The sequence below is a fragment of the Narcine bancroftii genome, chromosome 5, assembly GCF_036971445.1.
Source record: "Narcine bancroftii isolate sNarBan1 chromosome 5, sNarBan1.hap1, whole genome shotgun sequence".
Taxonomy (NCBI): Eukaryota; Metazoa; Chordata; class Chondrichthyes; order Torpediniformes; family Narcinidae; genus Narcine; species Narcine bancroftii.
The window spans coordinates 65791818-65818840 of record NC_091473.1 but is presented as its reverse complement, the minus strand read 5'-3'; the positions used below and the strand labels follow the sequence as shown (position 1 = coordinate 65818840).

General features: G+C 41.5%; 2 protein-coding genes and 1 long non-coding RNA gene across 10 annotated transcripts in view; 1 reads left to right on the top strand and 2 right to left on the bottom strand.

Annotated features, from left to right (window-relative positions):
* klhl20 (kelch-like family member 20) overlaps positions 1-4582 on the bottom strand; it is a 69782-nt gene extending 65200 nt beyond the window's left edge. For 2 of the 3 annotated variants that reach the window (XM_069937643.1, XM_069937644.1), the window contains exon 1: positions 4205-4581. The gene's annotated coding sequence lies outside the window, so the exon portion shown is untranslated. Of the gene's footprint in view, positions 1-4204 lie in introns of all 3 variants that reach the window. The other variant, XM_069937645.1, reaches the window with a different exon arrangement.
* Positions 4583-5639: 1057 nt separating this feature from the next.
* On the top strand, positions 5640-26878 carry ankrd45 (ankyrin repeat domain 45). Of its 6 annotated transcripts, XR_011357580.1 has the most exons (7): positions 5640-5732; positions 12093-12414; positions 15506-15673; positions 17654-17748; positions 17854-17988; positions 22196-22341; positions 23121-26052. XR_011357580.1 is itself a non-coding variant. In XM_069937655.1 (6 exons), exons 2-6 carry the CDS (start codon positions 12099-12101, stop codon positions 26160-26162), a joined length of 852 nt encoding a protein of 283 aa, XP_069793756.1. In that variant the 5' UTR covers positions 5640-5732; positions 12093-12098; the 3' UTR covers positions 26163-26878. The 6 variants fall into 6 exon arrangements, 5 of the variants coding, with proteins under 5 accessions (XP_069793756.1, XP_069793754.1, XP_069793758.1 ...); XM_069937655.1 differs by lacking the exon at positions 22196-22341 and having other exon boundaries at positions 17908-17988; positions 25971-26878; XM_069937653.1 differs by lacking the exon at positions 22196-22341 and having other exon boundaries at positions 25971-26878.
* Positions 11761-15872, bottom strand: LOC138763464 (uncharacterized). Its single transcript, XR_011357581.1, has 2 exons — positions 15793-15872; positions 11761-11924 (listed from the first exon to the last, which is right to left on the bottom strand). It is a non-coding gene; the product is annotated as an uncharacterized lncRNA (long non-coding RNA).
* Positions 26879-27023: the final 145 nt, after the last annotated feature.

Sequence of the window (27023 nt, the reverse complement as noted above, 5' to 3'; positions counted from 1 at the left end):
ATCAATCGTTGCCTATTGTACTAACTAAAAATTTCTTTAAATTGTTACATAATTATATAAGACAATTCCTATTGAATAACAACATTCCAAGAATTGCACTGGAAAAGTTAAAATGGGACTCTAAATTGGGAGGACTTAGACTCCAGGATTTTAAGAAGAATTATCTATCAGCACAAGCATGATTTCTATCATCTTTCTTTGAAGAAAACAGTCCCCCCTCGTGGATTCGAATGGAACGGAATTCAATAAAAGAGGAAACAATGAAGGATTTTATTTAGGTGGAATGTTAAGTTAATAACAAAAACAGACAATCCTATATTAATATATCTGATTAGAAAATAGCAAGAAATAAATGAATGTATCAGGGGAGGGGGGGAAGCAGGGGTGTCACTCGGACACCATTATGTAAAAATGTACTACTTCCTATGCATCCGAGTATCTGAATTCCTAGTATGAGAAATAAATAAGATATGTTGATGATTATTATATGGATGGGATCTCATGTCTTTTGAACAATTAAGAAATAAGTATGGAGCAGCTAATGGGACATTCTTTTGCTTTCTCCAGTTAAGATCATTCTTAAGCGAATGATGGGAACCAAACTTGGCCCCACCTGAAATTAATGAGATGCACAAACAATTGGGCTGGGGAACACACCTAAATTTCTATCTAAAATGTACTTTGCTCTCCAAAATGAAAGTGCAAAACTAGGTTTACAGAGATCGAAAGAGAGAGAGATGGGAATCAGATTTAGGAGTTGCAATAATGGAAATATGTTGGTTTGATTGGTATTTGGATAGCATGACATCAATTCTAAATGTAAGATATGGATCAGTACAATACAATATTCTACACCAATTACACCTCACACCACAGAAATTACATAAATCAAAATCAGAAATATCGAAGATGTGCTTTAGATGTGGAAGAGAAATAGGAACATTTGTACATGCTACGTGGTCGTGTGTGAAGGTGAGACCTTTCTGGCAGGATATTACAGAAATACCAACAAGGATAACAGGGGTAGCTTTCGTGAACGTCCTGGAGCTTTATCTTTTGGGGAACTTTATTGAAATAAGTAATAAACCAACTAAATTCCAAATTTAATTTGTTAAAATAGCTTTAGCTGTGTCGAAGAAATGTATTGTGATCACTCGGAGAGCACGATGTAAGAGAGAGATGAGTATGCCTATGGAAAAAAAAATCACACATAATCTAAAGAAAAAAATGACATATTTATAAAAATATGGCAAGCATATTTGGATTATATAGGGGCCCAAATATAAAAAGAATTTTTTAAAAAGGTGCTAGTATTACAAAAATATGGGACCTCCCCAATGAAGACTCTTTTTTTAAACCCCAACTATAGGCCCTGATGGTGTAAGGATTTATACAGCGAAGGGGGTAGGGGGAGGGGTTGTTGTGCTTTGTTTTGTAAGAAAAATGTATATCCTGAAAATGAAAATTTTGATATGTATATTTATGGAAAAAAACCCAAAAACATTTAAAAAAAAAGAAAAAAAAGAATGTTTGCAAGGTCATGTTTTCACCTTGATTAACATGGATTTCAGTTTTACCAGGGTTCCTTAATGCCATACTCAAACACTGCCTTGATGTCACAGGCAATTAGTCCAAACTCACCTCTGGAATTCAAATCTTTGGTTGATACATAATTCTCTGAAATTGGCATCATAGGTGGATAGGGTTGTAAAGAGAGCTATTGGCCTTCATAAATCACAATATTGAGTATAGGTGTTGGTATGCTATGATAAAGTTGTATAAGACATTACGGAGACCAAATTTGGAGTATTGTGTGCAATTTTGGTCATCTAACTAGAGAAGAGGTAGCAGTAAGATTGAAAGAGTGCAGAGATTTACTAGCATTTACCCAGACTTCAGGAACTGAGTTACAGGGAAAGGTTAAACTGGTTAGGACTTCATTTCATGGAGCGTACAAGAATGTGGCAACATTTTGATTAAGGTACTTAAAATTAAGAGGGGTATAGACAGAGTAAATGCAGGTAGGTTTTTTTCCCACTGAGAGTATGTGAGATACAAACCAGAGAAGAGCCAAAAGGGGAAAAGTTTAGGGGAAACATTAGGGGGAATTTCTACATATAGAGTGGTGGGAAATGGAAAATACAGGCTCAATTTTAACATACAAGAAGAATTTGGACGGGGAGATGGATAGGAGGGGTATGGAGGGCGATGGACTGGGTGCAGGTCAGTGGGACTCGGCAGAATAATAGCAGAGACTAGAAGGTTTTTTTAAAATCAAAGTTTGATGTTGTTCAGATTTCTATTAGTTGACAGATAGCTATGAACTTGACCTCACAAAACTACAAAAGGGCAAACATTGCAATATATTTTGCTTTGGGAATTCGTCTAGATTTACTCAGAGTACAATTAACAAACAGCATTATATTGAAAAAGACAAAAACTGCAAATGCTAAAATCTTGAGCAAACTGGAGGGACTCAGCAGGTCAGGCAGCACTGATGGATGAAAATAACATTATTTGGGGAGGGGAGAGAATATGAAATTTGAGACATGCAAGACAGCAGTATGTAAAGATGAGATGGAAACAGCGGAACCAGACAGAGATGGGATTACCTAAACTGAGAAAAATCAATATTCACGCTGCCCAGGAAGAATGTGATTTGTTGTTCAAATTTACATTTAGCCTTGACCTAACAACATTTGAGGCTGAGAAAAGACCTATTAGTATGGAAATGGTGAGTGGAATTGAAATGGGTGGTAATTGATAGTTCAAGCTTCCAGTAATAGGAGCACACTTGTTTGGTGATGCAGTCACCCAATCTGCATTTAGTCTCACAACATTGAATGCAGAAGGTTAGATTGGACTATATTAAGTATAGCTCTGCCTAACCTGAAGTTCTATTTGTGGCACTGGATAAGGGTGAGGGGGGAAATGTAGGGACAAGTTTTGCCTTTTGTCCGACGACTGTGGAATGTGCCTCAGAGGGTGGGTGGGGAGGAAAGAGCAGTTGAGACTGATTCCTACAAAAAAGGGGTGAGGAGAAGATGCAATCTGTAGTGGGATTCCACTCATGTTGGAAAAAGTATCAGATGACAATGAACCAATTGTGGAGACTGATGGGTTGGAAAGTGAGGACCAAAGAGATTCTGTCCTTGTTGTGCCGGAGGTGAAGGCAAAGGTATGAGAAATGAAGGAGGAATGGGTATAGGTTTAATCAATTACAATCGAATAGAGGGGAATTCATGTTTATTCAAGAGGAAAGGGGACATTTTGGATGTTCTGAAGTGGAAAACTTCATCATGGGAACAGATGTAGAGCAGGGAGTAGGAGAAAAGGATGGTGTTCTTCAAAGAGGTAGGGTAAAATTGTATTGTTGATTGTATCATTCTTGGTAGCAACAGTATCTGTTGATGCATTCATACAGTTGATTGTGGTTTGAATAGCAAGTCCAAACATATATCTGGGACAGCTGATCAGACCCAGTTGGTATTAACCTGGGAAGAGTGAGGTGCAGGGCCACAACATTTTAGCACTTCTCTGTGGGGTCCTACTGCCAGACCATCCCTCCCGATGATCCCATGCAAGTTTAAGTTGCCTGCAGAACAGAACAAGTCAGTGGTTTATATATCCATGTCCTTGAAAGTCTGGATACAAGATGTGGCATCCTAGACTTTCAGGTTTGCAGGGTCCTAAGAAGCAGCACACCAGAATTGGTGAACACCCCCCTTTTCCCTACTGAGAACCCTTGAGGAGGGCCAGAGTAGGAAACTAGCTCAGGGCTAGGCAGGTGAAGGGCCCCAACCAGGCTCCTGATAACCAGCTTCTCGGAACCATATCGCAGGTGCAGAATTTGTGAGGGAGCCGATGGCAAGCAGGGCTCCTAAAGAACCTCGAGCACCGACGTCTCAGAACCATAGGTCGAGGAGGTGCAAATGGGATGCACCACGGGGCAGGCAGGAGGTCATGCGACTACAATAACTCTGAAGGGATTCCTTCGTTTCTCTTTCTTGTCTTGACAGGTATTAATAGCGCTTCTTTGTGCGCTTTTGGATGGCAAAGATTTTGTGTACATTACAATGAATGGAATCTTGAATAGCTTGCCTACGCATCTAAGGGAGATTGTGAGGGTGGCTGGTACTGGCAATGTCTTTTCACATGCACCCATTAAGCTGCAGGTTTCCAGCACTGGACAATTAATCCATACCTGTATTCCCTTTGCTTTTAGCTTCCTTCCCTGATCTGTACAACTTCTTCCAGCAGTGACTGACTGCGCAGCTCCACTGCGCACCTTCGGAAGATTGGTGGCGGTACAACAGCCAATATCTTCCCCGCCGAAGCAGCCAGCAAATTACACCCGTGCGAATCGACCACCCCGATTTAAGACGAGCCGCAAGACTTCGGTCATCCAACTGCGTGGCGAGTGACAAGCGGCCTCGAAACGTGAGAACAGCCAGCAGTCGCGTCGCATTTCAAAGCTGAGGCCCGACCGAGCTGACACCCCGTCCTCCCCTCGCTCGCTTGCTGCGGGACAGCAACAGCACCCATTCGGCGCCTGCGCGGTGACTGCCACCAGCGACAGGCAGGGGCAGCTGCGCAAGCGCGAGAGAGGCCCGCGAACGTGCGCTGCTGCTCGAATGAAGGGAGGATGTTTCCTTTTGATCGCAAATCAGGAGAATCCCGACACTGGATTCCTGTTTTTAACCCCTTCGTCCCATTATGAGACAGCATGTTTAAAGCTGAGCATTTCCTCCACATTGACCACTGCCAGTGGGCTGATAACGCCTCCAACCGTGCATCTTGGCGCCTCACAGTTTGGCGGGCAGCAACCTCCTTTGAAGAAGACCGCAGAGCCCACCTCACTGACAAAAGACAAAGAAGGAAAAACCCAACACCCAACCCCAACCAACCAATTTTCCCCTGCAACCGCTGCAACCGTGTCCCACATCGGACTTGTCAGTCACCAACGAGCCTGCAGCTGACGTGGACTTTTTACCCCCTCCATAAATCTTCGTCCGCGAAGCCAAGCCAAAGAAAAGAAAAGATTTTATCCTTCCAGCCAAGCTCTTTCTCCCCTCGTCTCCGTACTTTATGAGCTGGGCGGGGTTTTGTTTTTAAATTTCCAAACTCAGTGGCAGTTTTATCGCACGACAGGATGACAAAAGCTTATCTTATGTTATGCTTAGCAAAATGTGTTTCTGAGATACAAAAAAAAAGGAAGGTATTTGAACCCAAATCAGAAATAATTCAGTTACGTTCTTCACGGATGCTGGCTGACCTGCTGCGTATTTTTATTTCCTTCTACGCTCACACGAACAGGTCGACTGCCGTCGTGGTCAATTGATCTCAGATTTTATTTAAATCGACAGATGCTGCAAATGAAAATGGAATGAAAAGTGACATTGCGAGAAACATTCAGCAGGTCGGGCAGCATCTGCGGAGGGAGAAACCATTTAAAGTGTGGACCCTTCTTCAGACCCCTGGCCTGAGTTGTTATCCTGCACGCCGGATCGTGCTGTCGAATGAGAGGAGCTCATCTTTCCTCCCGCTCACGGGTGCCGGACGGTAAATAGCGCCACCCCCGTTTCGGGAAGGTCGGATCTTAATCCGCGTTGCACAGAGAACGAGCGTTGCTATGGAGACGGCCGTGACAGGACCTTGGGAGGACGAGCGATCAAGACCCAGGCAACCAAGGAGTGGGATTTCGGAGCGCGGACCTCAGTAGAAGTCGGTTGGTGAGATCGCGTAAAACATCAGCAGAAATTAAAACCAAAGTGCGAGGACTGACGATGGAACGATATTTCCATTGACTAACAAGCAAACTTGGATACGTTTCCTTTGCTGTTGGAAGGGGTGGATGCCTTGCCAACACTGTATCTTTCTTAATATAATGCCTTTGTGATATCACAGCATCCTCAACGATTCACAGGAACGTTTACTAAATCTATTGATTTTGAGTTGAGATATCAACTCCTTCACATGGCCATGGCTTCTAAGCCTCTCTATGTCCTCTGTGCAGAACAGTGGGGGGGGGGGGGGGGGGGGTGAACTAAGTCCTGCTTGCTTTATTCGACAATCTTCTCATTCTGCTCATGTGCACAAAATCTAATATGTCACGTAGCAACTTCACATTTATACATTCGTAAAACTGATTGCAGAAGTGTGAAGCATTCGGCAGTGTTTTGAAATTAATAGGTTTGACCAATTAACTGGATTTGGAAGACTTTTCAACCTTTGTAATGATATTAGCATCTATTCCAAAATCACAAAACAAATAGAGCATCCATTTCTTCAGGGTCAGTGCCAGAACGAGTGTTAGAGGAGAGGATTAGGGTAACTGAGTGGGACACAGTTCCAGTCATAAACTTGCTCAGCGGGTGGGGGGGGGGGGAACGACGTGGGTTCTGGTGGCCTACCTGCCGAGCCAGGGGTGGGGGCTGGGCGCTGTTGGCTTGGTCAGCAGGATGGTGGCCTATCTGCAAAGTGGACGTAAACCTCCTCCATCCCTCTGACATGGCAGCTGAAAGCACTGCTTTTATTGCATGGAAAGTCACTCGTGTGCGCTCCTGGACACTAGTGATGTTTGATGCACACTTGTGACGCGGACAGGGGCAGATCTGACAGTGAACGATGGCCACAAGCGTAGGGGGCACAGCACCTCGCAAGGGGGGTGGGGGCCATGGACGTGAGTGTATGTGGGCATGGCACCATGCAAGGAGGGACCATGCCTGCAAATGCCCTCCCCCCCTTTGGTGCCAACTGTGCATTTCTTGAACCTCTATCTCTTATTTCTCCAACAATTGTAGGACTCACTTGGGAGTATAATCAAATACAATGCTCCTCCTCTCAAGCATTGTGCACTGTGTAAGGAAACCTTGCCAACATCCTCAGCCATCACTATCATTTGTTAACAAGGCTCCCAACTGCATCTTTCTATTTCTTACACTTATGCTCTTTTTTTAATATTTTAATTTTGATTTTCCAAAGCCTCATGCAAATCCAATAAACAAAATAATACACTCTTTCCACGTAATATGATTGTATTACAGAGTCCTTATTTTTCCCTCCTTACACCCTCCCCCCTCTATCCCTTATATTATACAAATACCAAAATACAAAAATACAGACATACAAAAACCACCTAAATACCAACAAAGACAACGATCCTCTTCTAAGCCAGAGGACCTCAGATATTAAATAAAAACAGGTAGGGGCAAAAACACTTTGTCTGCGCCAAATTCCCCATTTCAAACTTTTAATCTTTTACCTACTGGGATGGATTGTTTCTTTGCTCTTATTTAGGGGTGGGGGGCCTGGGTCTTGAGAACTGCATTCTCCAATGTCCTTTACACTTGTGCTCTTATCCCAACTCTTCCAGTCTAGATCATAGGTGGGATTCCTCTTTCAGCCAACACCTTCATGCTCAACAGATTATCTTCCATAATTTCTAACACCTCAAATGTAATGCAGGGATAATGTATAATATGTATCTTATCAACCTCTGTTTCAATTTTCAGGGAACTATGTACTCAAATGCAAAATTTCCGGTCCATGACACTCCCCAGGGACCTGTCATTCATTGTCAATGCCATGTCTGGTTTAACTTTCCAAATTGTATAACTTTGCAGTTTTTTTTCCAATTGGCTAGTTCATCCTGAATCCCATGTGTTCCACCTTTCTGACAATTGGGACATTGTCAAACGCCTTGCTAAAGTCCATGTAGATTATGTCTAATGTTTTGCCCTCATCCCTCAAATTAATATGACATAATTTCCCATGCATAAAGCCACAATTCCTAATCAGTCCTTGCCTTTGGAAATGGAAATAAATCCCATCTTTCAGGATCCCTTCCAATTACTGATGCAAGGCTCCCTGGCTTACCCCTCCTTCTCTTCTTAAATAAAGGCACATTAGCATCCTCCACTCTTCCACTGACAAAGGCATAATGACAGTGTAGAGCGCGTCGAAAGAATCAAAGGTTTGTTGATCCAAACCAAGGCTTTTATTAACTAGAAGACTGGAGCGTATCACATGTAGGTCGACCAGTTCAGAATGACGTGGTCTGGCTAGGAGCAACCCTTTAAGACCTGCAATCTCCTATAGCCCTTGTACTGAGGCGTGCATTTTTTGTCCTCTGGCAATTGTAAAGTGCTTCACAATCTTTAAATGACTGTTGAAGTGTGGCTAATGTCAGAAAGTAGGAAACACTGGGTCCCCAGTGATGTTTCCAAACGAATTTGTTCCTTCAGTAAGCCGTTCATTTGTTCAATCACAGATTGCTTTCCCGGAGAAGTGCGAGCCATTATCAGAGTGAATCTCCTCTGGAACATCATAATGATAAATCAAATGGTTTAGTCCTTGGATAGTGCTAGCTTGGTCAGCCGTCTTGGTGGGAAAAGTAAAAACCAGGCCCGAAAAGGTGTCAACCATTACTAGGATGTAATATTTACCCATACAGTCTAGCATGGGGCCTATGTAATCAATTTGCCAGACCGCAGCTGAGTGAGCACCCCGTTTTATTCGGCAATGCGGACCAGGTGGAACGGTATGGAACTTCACAAGCTGACATTCTGGGCATGTACATACGACCATGCGGACATCATCCTTATGGATGGATAAAGCATGTGTACGGGACCACATAGCTGATCCCTTCTCCCCCAAATGACCACTCTTGTTTCTGCCAGAGGCTCCAGGAGGCCACATCATCAATATAATGGTGAATTGAGAGGGAAGGCGATACTGGAAGGTGGGTGAAGGTATACTGGTGCCCCTTCCAGGTAAAGGCGAACTGATCCTGTGAGACCTCAGCTATAAGAATACTGAAGAAGGCGTTAGCGAGATCAATGACAGCATACCATGTTCCTGAGTTCCCATTAGCAATGTTTTCAATAAGGGTGACGATGTCCGGAACTGCTGAGGCAAGTGGTGTGGCATGTTTGTTCAAAAATCGATAATCAACTGTCATTCTCCAGGAGCCGGCCAAACAGGGCTATTAAAGGGCGACGTTGCGGGCCTCACTACCCCTTCTTCTTGCAGAGCATCGATGGTGGCAGTAATCTCTTCCTGCCCCCCAGGGAGACGATATTGTGGAATGCACACTGGTTTCATGGGGGCTGGCACCATCACAGGATCCCACTTAGCCTGACCCACTACTAGTTTTTTTGTAATAGTCCGAATTCCAAATGCAAATCCCCCTTGGCTAGTATTAAGGGCCGTACCGGCCAACATATTAATACCCAGGATACACTCGTCAGTAGCAGCCACCAGGGCATGTAACCAGACAGGGGAAGGGCCATCACCCACCATGGCACAGACTTTTATTTCCTTTGCCAGGGTGACCGCTCCTCCCAACCCCTCTATTCGAAAGGCCGGTCCAGTCCAGAGGTCGGGATTACCAGGAATCACCGAGTGCTCTGCACCGGTGTCGACCAAAGCCAAGTATTGGCGATCATTACCCCCACCCCAGTGGATTGTTAACGGTATGTAGGGCCGCGGATCCCCGTGTGTGCGCCGTGTCTCGATGGAGTAGACACGGGAATCCTGCCCACACCTTCAGGCTTCAGAAGGGTTCGGGGGCTTCCAGGACCACATGCTATTGTTATCTTTAAGAGCCTGTTTAACCCATTGTTTTACCTCATCATGAGTAACTGGAGCAGGAGAAGCCAGCTCGATAGAAGCAGCAGTGGGAGCAGAAAGCACAGCTGGGCCAGGAGGACTCAGCAGCTGGGGATGATGTTCCCCTGCTTTTTGCCTAAATCGATCTCCAATGGCAGCCAGCTCTTTTACAGAGAAATCACGGATCATTGACTCCTTCCGACCCCTGTTCCCACTTTGGCTCACAGGGTCCTCCACCCAGTCTAGGGGAGGAGGTGGAGGCCATCCAACAGAGGGAGTAGGCCATAGAGCATAAGCAGGGGTTTGGGTATTTTCCCCTGGGTCCACATGGGAAACCGGGATATCTATCCCTTCCATCTCTACCCTTACATCATCCCCCCTTCTGTCTGTTTGGGAAATCTGCTGCCTTATAGGGCGGGCATGAACAGCAGATGGAGAGGGTAGTATGTTAGACACATGCTGAGGAGTATCTGCATTATTACCATTGTCATTCCAGATATTCCCATCCCAATCCTCAATTACATCAGGATCGTCACCATTCCTTATCATGGCATGAATATGATATGGATCGGGTTCTACTCCATGCCTTTCCTTATCTTCACAGAGCTGCTGCCGGAGTTTAATATTACGGCAAATCATTTGGACATGCTTATCTTCCCATTCTTTGGCTCTGTCCTGACTGGTGCGAACAATCTCGCTCATCATGGAACAGCATTGTCGCAGGACTTCTAGCTCCTCCTCTAATTGCTTTCTTTTGTACTGAGATTCTACTTCTCTTTGAATTAATTCTGCTTCACGCTGAACAGAGTGGCGTAATGCTGTGGCCAGCAACCAAAAACCATTCGTCAGCGTTCCCTTTTTATCAGGAAATTTACTTTCTCGAAGGAGAGTGGCAACCCGCTCTCCCAGAGGTGCACTTGATGAGTCTAACTTCTCATCCCAACTAATGGGTGGTCCCAACAAAGACAGGGTATTGGCCAACATGCCAAACCCATCGTCTTTGGAAGTCCATCCAGGAATCAAGAACTGCTCAGGGCTCACCTCTTTCTTTCGGCGAAACGTCTTGAGACCAACCCTGCTCGCTGCGCCAATTGTCTTGGGTAAACTTATACCTCTCATTTTGTTCATTTTAGATTGGTCACAGTGTTTGAGCTACCGAAAGAAAATAGACACACACACCGAGAGCAGTTCAGTTTATACAAATGTTTATTACTAATTCAAAAGCTGATTTCACACTACAATATGCAAGCCCTTCCCAACTATACTTATCAACGCTTGGACTGGTCCCAACTGCCGAAGCGAGGCAACGACTGCACACTTGTAGTAGGTTGTCAGGGCGCCGGTAGCAGCCTCTCCACCTCCCCCGACCGGGACGTTGCTCAGACTCTGGCTGTTCTTCCTTCTTGACAAGGGGTGTTCCCACCCCTCGGAGAATCTAAACTTCAGCAGCAGGACCACAGGCTTATATACCCCAAAAACAATTAATCATGCACCTACTCCTTCTAATATTTGTCAGTCAAAATCAAAACTGAACATTACATTCTACAATTTAGAAGATTAATTATTATGGAACCAGGATGTTATAATTTCCTGGTTTATCTCGTAGATACAAAGACTTATTAAAACTTCTCGAGCAAGGCAGGTTGTGACCATTCGTCAATTTCAGAGTGTTGCATTTGACAACTGCTTTCCCTGGGCCTCACAGTGGAATTCCATTTCAAAGTGTATCTTCAGATAAGTCCCCATGGCTGAGTTTAATTACATCTGCTAGTTCTGAAAGTAAGGTGACCTGCGTGTGGACCCAGTGTCGTCAGTTCCACATAAGCAAAAAGCATCTGGGTACATGGTTTTAATCCTCCATTACACACATGTAGGTCGACCAGTTCAGAATGACGTGGTCTGGCTAGGAGCAACCCTTTAAGACCTGCAATCTCCTATAGCCCTTGTACTGAGGCGTGCATTTTTTGTCCTCTGGCAATTGTAAAGTGCTTCACAATCTTTAAATGACTGTTGAAGTGTGGCTAATGTCAGAAAGTAGGAAACACTGAAGCTGGTTTCCACAAAAATAATTCAATGACAGCAAATGTATTGTGTTATGAACTAATGTCAGAAGGCAAAACCCCTGTTTTTCTTAAAAATGCACAGGAGTGCAGATAGAATTTTGGTTTAATGTCTTCCCCAAAAATAGGTACCTCCAACAATGCCACTCTCTCTCTCAATACTGCAAAGATTTGCCATAATTTTGCACTCTGGCTTTTACACTAGGTTGAGTCCGTTATCCCTTCAGTTTTATCTTGCATTTGATTGAGAATCTAATGGAAACAAAGAAAATAATTATTCATGAGAAAACCAATCAGTGAAATTAGTTCAGAATTTCTCAAGTAAAATGCTGGCACATTGAACTGAATGTTACTCCTTGATATAAATGTTTATTGCAGTTAACAATGATTAACAATATTGGAAATTTAATTATTATTTAGATAAAAATGGATTCAGATGGTGAAAAAAATAATGAAAATGAAGTGATTAACCCTGATAATCATGATTCAGCAAATTTCGAAGATCTTGAGCTAGAAAGCAGAAACAACTTTCTTAGCAGTGTGCTCACAGGAGATGCTGAGAAACTACGGAAGTGTTTCGCAGATGCAGACGACCCAAACCATGAAAAAGCAAATGAATGGTTGATGATCCGTGATGATATTGGCAGAAATGCTCTCTTTACAGCTGCCATCTTGGGTCATTGTGAAGTGATTCAAGAGTTGGTGACACAAGGAGCAAGTGTGAATGAGAAAACCAACAGAGGTACTTATCAGTATTGTTTGCTGATTTCAAAGCATTAGTTTTTCTGGTTGAACTGCTTACAAATTAGGTCACTAAACATAATATTTTATGTAATAATGTAAACACATTCATCCAGTTCCTGTATAAAATTAAAGATGAAATGGTGAAGAAAATAAGTAAAAGAGCTCAAACCCATAAAGCGAGTTCTGAACTGTGCTTTTTTAGATTTTTCAGCACATGCTATACAAGGCTACTGTGGCATAAATACAGAATGAACACATTATCATATGCCATTAACCTATGACAACGACTGTTTAATTATTTTTGCTTGCTTTGCAGTACCTATTGAAGTAACAGATTAATTTTCAAAGGACAGTGTCAGCTGGACTCAAAATTGGCTCAGTGACAGAAAACAAAGAATTGATTAGATCTTTCGTGAATTGTAGACTGCTTGGAGTAGATTTCTTAAGGGTCTGTGCAAAGTCCACTATTTTTCATGAAATGTGCAATAATTCTAATTTCAGAAGTTTGCAGATGACACCAAAACTGTCCAAGTTTAGTTTTCCTCCCCAAAGCCATTATCTGACATTTCCCAAGATGAAATTTCATTTGCCACTTTTATAGGCAAATTCTCTTGATAGGCTTTGACACCCAAAATTTCCTTTCCCATTGGAACTTTTTTTTAAACTAAATGAGCTCAAAATCAGAATTTATTGACATGAGCATGTCACAAAATTTGTTGTTTGCAGCAGAAAATAACATTTCAAAAATAAATAATGCTAGGATAACGTGAGGTAGTATCCGTGGTTCATTCTCTATTTAGAAATCTGATGGCAGAGGCGAGTAAGCATGTCTTGAAGCTCCTGTACCATTTTTCTGATGGTAGCAGTGTGAAGAGGGCATGGCGTAGGTGAGGGGGTCCTTGAGGATCGAGACTGCTTTCTTAAGACACCATGTCCTGCAGCTGTCCTCAATGGAGTGATGACTGGTGCATCATTGGCCAAGTTAACAACCTTCTGGTGGTTTTTTTCTGTCCTGTGCATTGGTGCCTTCATAGCAGACAATGATGCAACTAGACAGGATTGGTACACCTGTAGTAATTTGAGAGTCTTTGGTGACATATCAAATCTCCTCCAACTCCTCACAAAGTGTAGCTGCTAGTGAGCCTTCCTCATGATTGCATCAACATAGCAAGCCCCAGGACAGATCCTTAGAGATGCTGCCATCCCTGAATTTGAAGTTCTTGAGCCTCTCTGCTGCTGACCACTCAATGAGGACTGGTTCAGTTTCTGATTTCCTCCTGAAGTCCACATTCAGCTTCTTGGTTTTGCTAACAATGAACCTTGAGTGCAAAAATCTGTGATTTTTCCCGACGACCGTGGTGTCATTTGAAAATTTGATGCCATTTGAATTATGCCTAGCCATACAGTCATGGGTGTAGAGTGAATAGAACAGTGGGCTAAGCATGCATCTTTGAGGAGCGCCTGTGTTGATTGTCAGGAGATGTTTTCAATTCGTACTGACTGATCTTCCGATGTGGAAGTCAAGGATCCAGGTGCAGAGGCCCAAGCTTTGGAGCTTTTTGATCAGCACCGAGAAAATTATGGTGGTGAAGGCTAACCTTTAGTTGAAGAAGAGTAGCCTAATGTATGTGTTGCTGTTGTCCATGTGATCCAAGGTTAAGTGGAAAGCCAGTGAGATTGCATCTGTTGTGAAGTGATTGTGGCAGTAGATGTATTGCAGTGGGTCCAGATCTTTACTTAGTTATGAGTTAATTCTGGTCATGACCAACCTGTCAAAACATTTCATCACAGTAGATGTTAGTACTACTGGCAATAGTCATTGAGGCAGCTCACTCTGTTCTTCTTGGGCACAGGAATGATTGATGCCCTTTTAAAGCATGTGGGAACCTCCGACTGCAGCAGTGAAAGATTTCCTCAAATGTAAGGAGCTTTCAGAAGTAGGGTAGTTGAGATCATTTAGTTTTAAAAAATCGTTCTAATGGGAAAGGAAGTTGAGTGCTACTGGAAAACACCAATACACCAAAGTACTAGAAAAAACTCATTGTCACGCAGAACATCAAGAGACTTTGCTCGTGATGGTGTAAAATTAAATTCAGTTCAATGAAATGCCAGATAATAGGGTTGGGGAGGTAAAACGTCGGTTTCTATGGATGCTACGTGGCCTGCTGAATTTCCTGAACATGTTTGCGTATTGTACTCGTCCCTAGCATCTGCACTTTATTGTTTAATTCCTAATAGCAGAGTAGGTAGTTAAAAGACATGGGAAATAAACCCTTAGGATCTTTCAACACACAAACACCATCCATGCTGACGATCAAGCATCCATTTATAGAAATCCCATACTCATCCCATTTTATTCAGTCGCATTCCCATCAACTAAAATACAGATTAAATACTAATTCCAGAAATGATGTAATAGCACTGAAGAGAATGCACAGAAAATTTATGAATATTTTGGCAGACTTGAGGATTGAGTAGAGATTAGTAAGGATAAGATTGTTTCCTTTGGTGCTCAGAGGCCAAACTAGAATTAATCAACCATAGAAAGAATCATCAAAGGGGCCAAACAAGAAGGATTTTTTTTAAATCAAAAAATGTCAATAATTGGGACACACATTTATGTATATAAAGATAAAGAGAAATAGAGCAAAAGGATTGAGGATCTTATTTCACCCACAGACTCTGAAAGAATGGCAGAAGCAGAAAGCCTTAATACATTTTTTTAAAGTATCTGGTTGGGCCCTTGAACTGCTTTATCTTACAAGATTTATGAACCAAAGGATGGAAATTAGGATTAGGCAATAAAGTTTTTTTTGTTGTTTGCATAGATACATTGGGCTGAATGGCCTATACTATAAACTTCTCATTGACTCTGTGGAACTAAAGCAAAAATACTTTTGATGCTAAAAATCTGAAATAATCAGATGATCTGGCAGCATCTGTGGCTAAAGAAAGAATTAATGCATCAGATCAATGACCTTTCAACAAAACTATTCCAACATAAGCTCTTCAACCAGAAACATTAATGTTTCTATCTCCATGGATGCTTCCTAGCTTGTCAAGTTTCCTATTTTATTTTCTGTTCTCAGGCTACACCCCTTTACATTGTGCTGCTGCATGGGGGAAGCTGGAGAGCCTAAAAACTTTGGTGGGCCTTGGAGCAAATGTTCAAACAAACAACTTCAGAGATGAAAAAGCACGAGATGTAGCTAAGCGATATTCAATGGTTGATTGCATAGAGTTTCTGGACTGGGCAGGTAAGAAATAGCAGGTGGCTCTATCACTTGAGATTAATTATTCTAATGTATCTCTATCATAACAGTGTACTAATGATGCTAATAAAGCAAAACTGGGCTGATCTCAGCAAATAACATACCAGTAGTCTATCACCACAAAATAATCCCTTCTTAATTATTCCAGGTTTCAATGTGATATGATGTTTCCCATTATATATATATATATATATTCAAATTAATTCTATAATTAATAACATCATAATGGGCATTATTGGTATTAATGGGCCCAACCTGTGATGAGGATCAGTGCAAATCCTGTATGCCTGCATGAGGCTTGCATCACTCTACGCCTTTTCACTTCAAGTACTTGTCCAAATACCTTTTAAATGTGTAATTTTATCTGCCCGTATAACTTCCTCTGGCAGTTCACTCCATATAACAACCACTCTCTGTGGAAAAACCCACCCCTCAGATGTCCTTTAAATTTTTCCCCTTTCACTTTTGTTTTTGACTTCTCCACTGTTGGAAAAAGACTGACCACGTGGATTACTCATAAAAAATAGAAAATCAACTATCACTGTGTTTTGTCAAAAAAACTCTTGTCTTTGACATCTCTCTTAAACATTCCTCCACTCACCTTAAACAAATGTTCTGTTGTTTGTCTACTCTCTTGCTTCGATATTGTTTTGGGTTTCTCCTAATCCCATTTGCCAAGGTAATTTCATGACCTCTTTATTTCCCTTTTTCCTTTTTTAAATTCTCTCCTTATCCCAGATAACCCTGAAAGGATTTACGGTATCAAATACCTAAAAATTGTGCCTAAAATATGGTTTTTTTCTTAATTCTGATCAATTTTTTTGTTAACCATGGTTGCCATCTCATGGAGACATGCTCATTCTGAATTCTTGTAATCTCACCTTAAAACACTCCGACTTCATTTTCCTCCCTTTAAGAGCTGCTCCTAATCTATATTTGTTTGACCCTGCTTTATGTTTTTGAAATCAATCCTCCCTCTATTTAAACCCCTAACTCAAGAATAAACCATTTTTTCCAATGAGTTTTTTGAAACTTGCCAAACTCTGGTTGCTGTTTCCAAAGGATTCCCCCATCGCTTGCCCATCTAAATTCCTTAAAAATGTCAAGAACAGCCCCTTCCCTTGTTTGAGTCTCCACATACTTCTGTTTAAAAACAAAACTGTCATGAAAGCATTTTTATAAGTTCCTCCTTATCCAAGTTCCTTACACTCAGACAATCTCAGTGAGTATTGGCAAAGTTAAAATTCCCCATTACTACAACCCTATTTATACCCCACTGTGATTTCCTACATAACAGTATCCGTTCCTCTAATTCCCAGTCCCCATCAAAGTGATTGCCACTTTTTATTTTTAAGTTCTAACCATACAGCTTCGTTGGCCAATCCTTCCAGGATATCCTCTCCGAGTACAGCTGCAATGCTTTCCTTGATAAGCAATCCAGTACCCCACCCCTTTCATATTCCCTCTATGTCTGAAATCTGTGTGATGATCCACACTCTCAGCTCATCTGTCCTTCCTTTGAGGCTCCATGTGTCAAAGTAAATGCAGTTAAAATGGCTATCTTTCACTTCCCCATCTGTCTTTGTCTGCTCTGCCCATTGGACTTGACTGTTCCATTTTCTACATACAATTCTAACTCGCCATCTGGACTATCATACTGGGTTTAACCTCCTCCTTCCCCACCCCCCCAACCCTTTCTCACTATTTATGCCCTTCTAAGTGGTACTCACAGATATCCTTGCCAGGATATTGGTCCCTCTCAAGTTTAAGCATCATCTCCACATTATTGCATCCTTCAGAATATAAATTCATCCAGAGAAATTGTGTAACTTGACTTTCTAAAATGCTTCTTTGTGATGCTGCACACTATCATTTTGTTCATGTCAAAAAGGGTTACATCCTTTAGTTTTCAATTTTAAAAAATGCAAAAATTACTCCATTTTAATTTTCACTTTATAACTGCAGAAAGTAAAATGATTTTGGAACTGTATATTCATAACATCCAGGAAACTGTTAGTGATCTTGAAAAGTCACAAGGCAAGCTGTCCAAGCAAGATAGGGTAAGCTATAATATTCTTCAGTTGAAAGCACTACTCTCTGTATTTCTTCCTTTAGTTGGGGAGTATGCAGTGATTTTGGGTTCATGGCTTTTTATCATCTGGTAGGCTGCCTTTACAAATGCCTGCCGAGCAAAATCTGAATGGCTTCTTTTGGCACAGAATGCTTCCATTGAGGAATTTGAGGAACAAAAGAAACAGCTAGAAATGACTGTGGATCCGATCATTACCAAACTAACAATGGTGCGTGAGTACAAATCACACTGAGATCTTTGGCCTATCCATTTTTCCCACTTATTGTTAGTGAACACACTGGTCAAAGTTTCACCAAGTATAATGGGACTGGAGCAGAAATAAGAATACATAGACTTGAAGGGAAAGTCTGGAGAAACTCAGCATGTCATCAATGGTACAGAAGTTTCAAACCAGGTGGGAATGTAAAATCTCTTGTACAGATAGTACAGAACAGTACAACATCAACCTTATAACAAATAGGTACCATTCTTTTTGAGTGTTTATAAATATCATGTGAACAACTTTTTAAATATATAACATAACATAACATAACAATTACAGCACAGAAACAGGCCATTAGGCCCTTCTAGTCCGCACCGAACCAAACACCCCTTTCTAGTCCCACCTCCCTGCACAATGCCCATAACCCTCCATCTTCTTCTCATCCATATACCTGTCCAACCTTTTCTTAAAGAATACAATTGACTCCGCCGCCACTATTTCTCCCGGAAGCTCATTCCACACGGCTACCACTCTCTGAGTAAAGAAGTTCCCCCTCATGTTACCTCTAAACCTCTGCCCCTTAATTCTTAACTCATGTCCTCTTGTTTTAATCTTTCCTCCTCTTAATGGAAATAGTCTATCCACATCCACTCTAAATCTTAAATACTTCTATCAAATCCCCTCTCAACCTTCTACGCTCCAAAGAATAAAGACCTAATCTGTCCAATCTCTCCCTATACTCTAGATGCTTAAACCCAGGTAACATTCTGGTAAACCTTCTCTGCACTCTCTCCACTCTGTTTATATCCTTCCTATAATTAGGCGACCAGAACTGCACACAGAACTCCAAATTAGGCCGCACCAACGTCTTATACAATCTCAACATCACCTCCCAACTCCTATATTCCATGCAATGATTGATAAAGGCCAGCATACTAAAAGCCTTCTTCACCACCCTATTCATGTGAGTTTCTACTTTCAGGGAACGATGTACCGTTACTCCTAAATCTTTCTGCTCTTCTGTATTCATCAATGCTCTCCCATTTACCACGTATGTCCTATTCTGATTCTTCTTACCAAAATGAAGCACCTCACACTTATCAGCATTAAATTCCATCTGCCATTTTTCAGCCCACAAATAATATTTTTTTTCAACCAGCCAGAATTCTCTCCACGGTACACCTGTAGAAGTTTATGAGAGTCTTTGGTGACATAACGAATCTCCTCAAACACTTCACAAAGTATAGCTGCTGGCGATCCTTCTTTGTGATTGCATCAACATGGAGGCTCCAGGACACCCAGGAATTTGAAGTTCTTGACCCTCTCCAGTTCTTGACCCTCTCCACTTCTGAGCCCTCAATGAGACTGGGTTGTGTTCCCTGACTTCCTTCTGAAGTTCACAATTATCTCCTTGGTTTTGCAAATGTTGAGTGCAAAGTTGTTATCTATGTCCCTCCTGTACACTTCTTCGTTGCCATTTAATTTCCTTTTTAATTTCTTCAACTTTGTAAGTAGAAGTTCAAGAAATAGTTTAGGGAATAGGGAAGTTCAAGCAAGTTTGGAGAAACTTTAGGAAGGAGGTCTTTAAGCACTAAAAGTGGCAAGTTGATTTTGATCCTTCGCAACTAATTTTGATAAAGATGCCCAAAGTACTTTTTTAATGATTTCCTATCATGAACTGATTTCTTTCTTTCTTTTTAATATATTTTTATTGAGTTTAACATAATAAGCATACATAATAAATGATGATTACATAATGAATCAACTGTATACAAACAAATACATACCAAAGGGAGAGAAAATAAAAATAATAAAATGTACATATTGTGGTGGCTTGCCCAGGCAACAGGTAAACTGGCTCACGAAGTCACGGACAAGTCTGTGGCAGATCTGTGAGAGTTCCAAGTGTGGGGCAAGCCCACAACCTGGTGGCTGATGTCATAAATGTACCAGGAGTTGAAAGTATCATTGGGTACCAAGGGATTTAAGCACACACGAAAGTTCCATTAAAGTCAGTTGGTTCAACTCACTTTTGACTCTGCGTGGTTCTTTCACTCACTGCGTGCCTAGTGTGACTACATTGGTGACCCCAATGGTCCAAATGGCATTTTGACCCAATAACGACTGACCCAAGCACACACAATAAAGTTTCACTGAAACTGCCGACTTTCTGGACTTCATAGCTGCAGGTCTAATTTGAACAGGCTGAAGCCCAATTCAAGGTTAGGCAAATTGTCTCAGACACCACAAAGTACTGCTATGTGGTCAGTTCACTGGACAAGGAAACAGCAGGCTGCATCATTGACTTCCTCCATGAGCCACTGATTGTGGACAGATATGAAACAATCAAGGTGCTCCTGATCTGATCTTTTGGCCTCTCCCTCTGAGCATGCAGCGAGGTTGCTCCATATGGATGGCCTAGATGACTGCACGCCCATCAGCCTTAATGAAGAGATACTGGCACTAGCAGATGGCCATAAGCCATGTTTACTGTATGAACAAGTCTTGGCAGATGCCAGAAGATATCCGCAAAGTAGTGGCATGTGCAGATATCCTGTAGCACACCAAGCAGCATGGCAGACGGGGCCTCCATTGACCAAGTTGCTGCGTCATGTCCTAAGGCTCGGGCCTTCCCCACACCACCAACTAAGCTTGTGACGCCCGCAGCAGGGAGTGACTCCAGTTCAGAATGTTGGTGTTTTTACCACCAAAAGTGGAATTCAGGAGCCCACCATTTCCGTCCACCCTGTTCGTTTCCGGGAAACACTGGGGCCAGCATTCACTAATGGCTATGGCAGCTGGCTATCATGATAGCCTCCTTTACTTATGGGACCAACACTCAGGGCAAAAGTTCCTCGTAGACAGAGATTAGCATCTTGCCCCCTTCGAGCCACAACACCCGCACTGGGAAGTCAGGACTGGTGCTTACCACTGCCAACAATTCACACTACAGTTCGGTTCCAGCCATTTCACCTGATCGTTTACTTTGGCAACTGTGTCGCAGCCTTTATTGGTTGCAGATTTCCTCTGGGCGCGCTGCCTCCTCGTGGACCTGAAGAGACGGCGCCTAGTGAATGCCAAGACCTTCCAGACCTTCTCGCTCAGTGAAGCCAAGTTAACGGAGTAAGCAGCTGGCCAGGATGAGGTGTCCAAGAGGAGGAAGAAGGCTTAAAGTGGGAGAAGGGTTCTTGGGTGGGGGTGGAAAGTCACGGATCTCTGTCTCCATCTCAGGAGACAAACTTTCCACATATATATTACAAACCCACCAACTCCCACAACTACCTCGATTACACTCTCAGACTGTCCCCTTCAAGGATTATATTACTTTCTCGCAATTTTCTTTGTCTCCACCACATTTGCTGAAGTCTTCCAGTCCAGATCATCTGAAATGTCTGCCTTCTTCTACAAACGTGGCTTCCCCCTCCACCACCATCAACTCAGCCCTCACCTGCATCTCCATTTCTCCGCTCAACTGCCCCCAGGCGCAACAAACACAGGATTTCCATCATCCTTATTTATCACCCCACCAGCCTCCTCATCCAATACATTATTGACTGGAATTTCCAGCACTTACAACAGAGTCCCACTACCAGACACATCTTTCCCTTTCCTCCCCTCTCTGGCTTCTGTATGGACTGCTCCCTTTGTGACTCCCTCGTGCACTCATCCCTCCCTACTAATCTCTGCCTCCTGCCGGAATCTTCCCCTGTGGCCGCAGGAAGTGTCACACTTGTGCCCACACCTCCTCCCTCACCACAATCCGGGCCCCAAACAGGCCTTTCAAGTGAAGCAACACTTCACTTGCGTATCCACAGGATACAAAAGGAGCATTGGGTGCTTCTTTTATGGCCTTCTCTATATCGGAGAGACTGAGCGCAAACTGGTAGATCGCTTTGCTGAGCACCTTCACTCTGTCCGTATGAGTGACAAGGACCTCCCAGTGGCCAACCATTTCAGTTCTGCATCCTATCCTCATACTCACATTTGTCCTTGGCCTCGTACTATCCCACCAAGACTACATGTAAATTTTTCCATACCTTGATGAAAGGCTCAAGCCTGAAATGTCAGTTATGTGTTTTTATCTTTGCTATTTAAAGGAGACTGTTTAACCTGCTGAGTTTCTCCAGCATTGTTTTAGCTTTAAATTCTCTTTCTTTACCCCCTTGAATATATCTCTAACAACTGACTTAAAACATTCAATTTTATGATTTAGCATTTTACATCAGTAAAACTGCTGTATAGATGAACAGAAAACAAAATTTGTTGAAGCCAAAAAATCAATAAAGTTTGCAAGTTGGTGTTCAGAATTGTGCCAAGTCTAAATCAGCCATATGATGATGTCTGAATGAAGAAAGCTGTGTATGTAGATACGTTTTGAGTTTCTTTGTCCTGTTTTATATCATTATCAAACTTTTAAGACTCTCTAATGAAATAAATTGATGTTCCTACTGGTCAACCAACAAAATTGCATGAAAATTTCTCTTGGTTAACTTAGTACTTGTACTTTATAACAACCTGGATCTCTGTAATTTTAATTTTTAAGGTATGAAGATAAAAATGTCTTATCAAATTTTATCTTTTACTACACTGATAGCCAGATGTGCAATTTTGATTAAATGGAAAGAATAACACTCTACCTACACACAATGGTTAAATTATATCATGTGTTGTTCAAGTTTCTAAAAAATTATATATGCCATTAAAGATTCAAATGCTAATTTCTTAAAGACGTGGAATCCTTTTATAGATCATTATCACAATCCAAAGTTTTAGGGTTGTTATAAGCTTTGATGCTGTGCTGTTTATTTCCAGGTTGTAGTCACTTGATACCCATGTGTTTTTTTCCCTAACCTTGTATAGTGGCATGGGTTTTGAATTAACTGGATTTTTTTTTCTTGTAATTTGTATTTCAATATATAATTGTATTGTTTAATTTTTGTATTATTGCAATCGTCAATAAAAATATTTTAAAACAAACAAAAGATTAAAAATATGAGAGATGTAATTATCAGATTCTTTAATTCAGTCACAGATTAATGTGTGCTGTTGGAATGGGATAGTTCTTTGTGAAAAACAATTGTACAGAGTGAAAAATAGATTGAACTAATTTTGATTTCTCTTTTAATGATGCTCCCCAGCCCTCAAAATCCTAATAGAACCTTCACACTGGGCTGAACACTGCAATCAAAATGGAAGATTTAGTGACTGGATTTTAGAGCCTTTTTTAAGTCAATTTGTGTTCATTTATCTTTTGACGATTGTCATTGTTGAATTTGTTTCAAGACCTTAATGCTTTGATGATGACAACTGATTAACCATATAACAATTAGAGCACAGAAACAGGCCAGTTTGGCCCTTCCAGTCCATGCCAAACACCTTCTCCCACCGTTCCAATGACCTGCACCCACCCCATAACTTTCCATACCTCTCTAATCCATATACCTATCCAACTTTTTCTTAAATATTAAAATCGCATCCGCATCTACCACTTTGGCCAGAAGCTCATTCCACACTCCCACCACCCTGTGAGTGAAGAAATTACCCCTCATGTTTTCCCTAAACTTTCCCCCTTCAATCGCAATCCATGTCCTCTTGTTTGAATCTCCCCCAATCTCAATGGAAAAAGCCTATGCACATTGACTCTATCTGTCTCCCTAATAATTTTAAATACCTCTATCAAATCACCTCTCGATCTTCTATGCTCCAGGGAATAAAGATCCAGCCTATTTAACTTTCCCTGTAACTCAAACCTTGAAACCCAGATAACATTCTTATTAATCTTCTCTGCACTCTCTCTATTTTGTTGATATCCTTCCTATAATTCGGTGACCAAAACTGCACACAATATTCCAAATTTGGCCTTACCAATGCCTTATACAACTTCAACATGACATCCCAGCTTCTGTACTGAATACTCTTAATTATGAAGGCCAACATACCAAAAGCTTTCTTCATCACCCTATCTCCATGTGACTCCACTTTCAGGGAATTATGTAGCAGAATTCCTATATCCCTTTGTTCTACTGCACTCCTCAATTGTCCATTATTTAACATGTATGACCTTTGCTGATTAGTCCCACCAAAATACAGCACCTCACACTTCTCAGTATTAAACTCCATCTGCCACCTTTCAGCCAAGTCTTCTAACTGGCTAATATCCCACTGTAAGCTTTGAAAACCTTCTTCACAGTCCACAACACCACCATTCTTAGTATCATCTGCGTACTTACTAATCCAATTTACCTCCCTATCATACAGACAAACAACAATGGACCCAGTACCGATCCCTGAGGCACTCCACTAGTCACCAGCCTCCATTTGACAAACAATTTTCCACCACTACTCTCTGGTATCTCCCATCCAACTATTGTTGAATCCATTTTACTACTAATGATTGAACCTTCCTAACTAACCTTTTATGCAGAACCTTGTCAAAGGCCTTACTAAAGTCCATATCAACAACATCCACAGCCTTCCCCTCATCAACCTTCTTAGTAATCTCTTTGAAATGCTCTATAAGATTTGTTAAACATGACTACCAAGCACAAAACCATATTGACTACTCCTAATAAATCCCTGTCTACCCAAATAATTGCATCCAAATAATAATTTGGCTTCTGATCCAAACATTGGTTATTTCTCTCCACAAATGCAACCTCTCTTTTTTCCTTCAGGATTCCAGCATCTGCAAACTTAAATTTGTATACAACACTGACAGTCCCTTGTCTACAGAAAAAGTAGACAAAAGTAATCATTTGTTTTTGTCTTTCTATATCAAAAACCTATTGAGTGAATGTATCATTTTTCTACATAGATCAACTACAATTTATCATGGCATTCTTTTGATTTATGAAACTTAAGCTTTGCTGAAAAATCAAGACCAGCATTTATCATCAATCCTAATTAGCTTTGAGGAGGTGGTGGTGGTGATCCAGTTACTTCAGCTGGTGCATTTCCTTTGGTTATGGTACTCTGTGTTGTTGCTAGTGAATTCCCAAGGTTTACATAGCCTCTTCAGCCCATAATATTGTGCTGACCCATGTAAAGCTACACCACAACAATCTAATCCTTCCCTAACTCACACCCAATACCCCTCAATTTTTCTTACATTCATGTGCCTATGTTTTTTTAAATATCTCTATTGTACCAGCCTCCTCCACCACCACCCCAGCAATGCATTGCAGGCACCTACCACTCTATGAAAAAAAAACTTTCCTCTGAGATTTCTCTAAAGTTTCCTCCACTCACTTTAAACAATTGTCCTCTAATGTTTGTTATTGCTGCCTGGGAAAAAAAGGTGTTGGCTATCCACGCTAACCAGTGACAGAAGGGATAATGATACATTTTGAAATCAGGACGACATGTCACCAGAGAACAGCTACAGGTGTTGGTTTCCCCACGAGCCTGCTGCCCTTGACTCTTGAGACAGTAGTGGTTGTAGGTTTGGGTATGCTACTGAACAAGCCTTGATGAGTTACTGCAGTTCAACTTGTAGATGGATAGTGCAGTAGCGATGAGTGACATGGAAAGAGAGTGGCATATGGGATATGAATCAAGAAAGCGGTGTTGTTCTGATTGAGCTGCACTCATCAAACATTTGAGAGAATAGCCTCATATTCCTGACTATTATCTTGTAGATGATGGACAGGTTTGGCAGATACAAGAGATATCAATTTGTTACAAGATATACAGCTATTTACCCATCCACAATGTATGTACGGCTAATCCATTTAAGTTTATGATCATTGGTAATTCCCCAGAATATTTGTGATGGGAGGCTCAGCATCTGTGATAAGCCATTAATTAAGTTGAGTTTCATTCAATGGTAAATAAACAATGTGTTTTGTAGTTGCTCACTGGCTTTCTGCAGGTTTGCTCCCAGTTCTGATCAGCAAACACCCAGAAAAAGTAACTAAATGTGATAGTTTTCAACTGTGTAGAACTTGGGTCTCTCTGGCAGCAGACTCAACTTCAGCCTTTTCTTCCAGGTACATGCCAGCCATGGCAGAAAGGACTTCTCACCCCTCAACCTTCTGACGTACACAGAAGGAGGTTTAAATTTCTTGGTCTTGGAGAAATCCAGATTTCACCTGCCACATGTCCACTGGACTTTGGAGTTATACCTTACACAAGGAAACTGCACCTTCATCCATGCCAATCAAGCTGCTTTCCTCATCTAATCTTTTTTTTTACTTACTTTTGGCCAAAATTCCTCTAAACCAGTGGTTCTCAACCTTTTTCTTTCTACTTACATACCACTTTAAGTATTCCCTATGCCATAGGTGCTCTGTGATTAGTAAAGGATTGCTTAAGGTGGAAAGAAAAAGGTTGAAAACCACTGTTTTAATCGTACTCAATTGACTCGTTATGTGCATGGTTTCATAACTCCAAAGGAAGTGGGCCAATGACAATTTTTCTCAAGCAAAATATTTCATTAACAATTGGGTCTAGAGCAGTGATTCTCAACCTTCCCTTCCCACTCACATCCCACCTTAAGCAATCACAGAGCACCAATAGCATAGGGATTTCTTAAAGAGGTACATGAGTGGAAAGAAAAAGGTTGAGAACCACTGCTCTCGACCTTTCTGAAGCATGTATTTGTTCAAATAAATTTTTTAAAATGTAATTGTACCTGCTTCTACCACTTCCTCTGGCAGTTTGTTCAATATACCCTCTGTCTGATTTTAGCCTCCCTTACCCTGGGAAAAAGACAGACCTTATCTTTGCCCACCATTATTTTATAGATCATTACAGGGTCACCCTCTCAGCAACCTGTGGTCTCACCATTGTCTTGATGTTCCAACTTTACTGCTCAAAACAATAGTTAGCAAGTTTTAATTGATTGATTTTATTTACTGCAATTTAAATGTTCTTGAGTATACATTATATTGTAATAAAGACCATTAAAATGTAGTTTTATTAGCAAACATGACTATTGATTTTTGAATGTCTATGAATGTCTTACCTCAAAACTTAGGGATAGGTCTTAATTGGGTGGCAAAGCAATTTTGGAGATGGAAACTAGCACATGGAAAGAACCC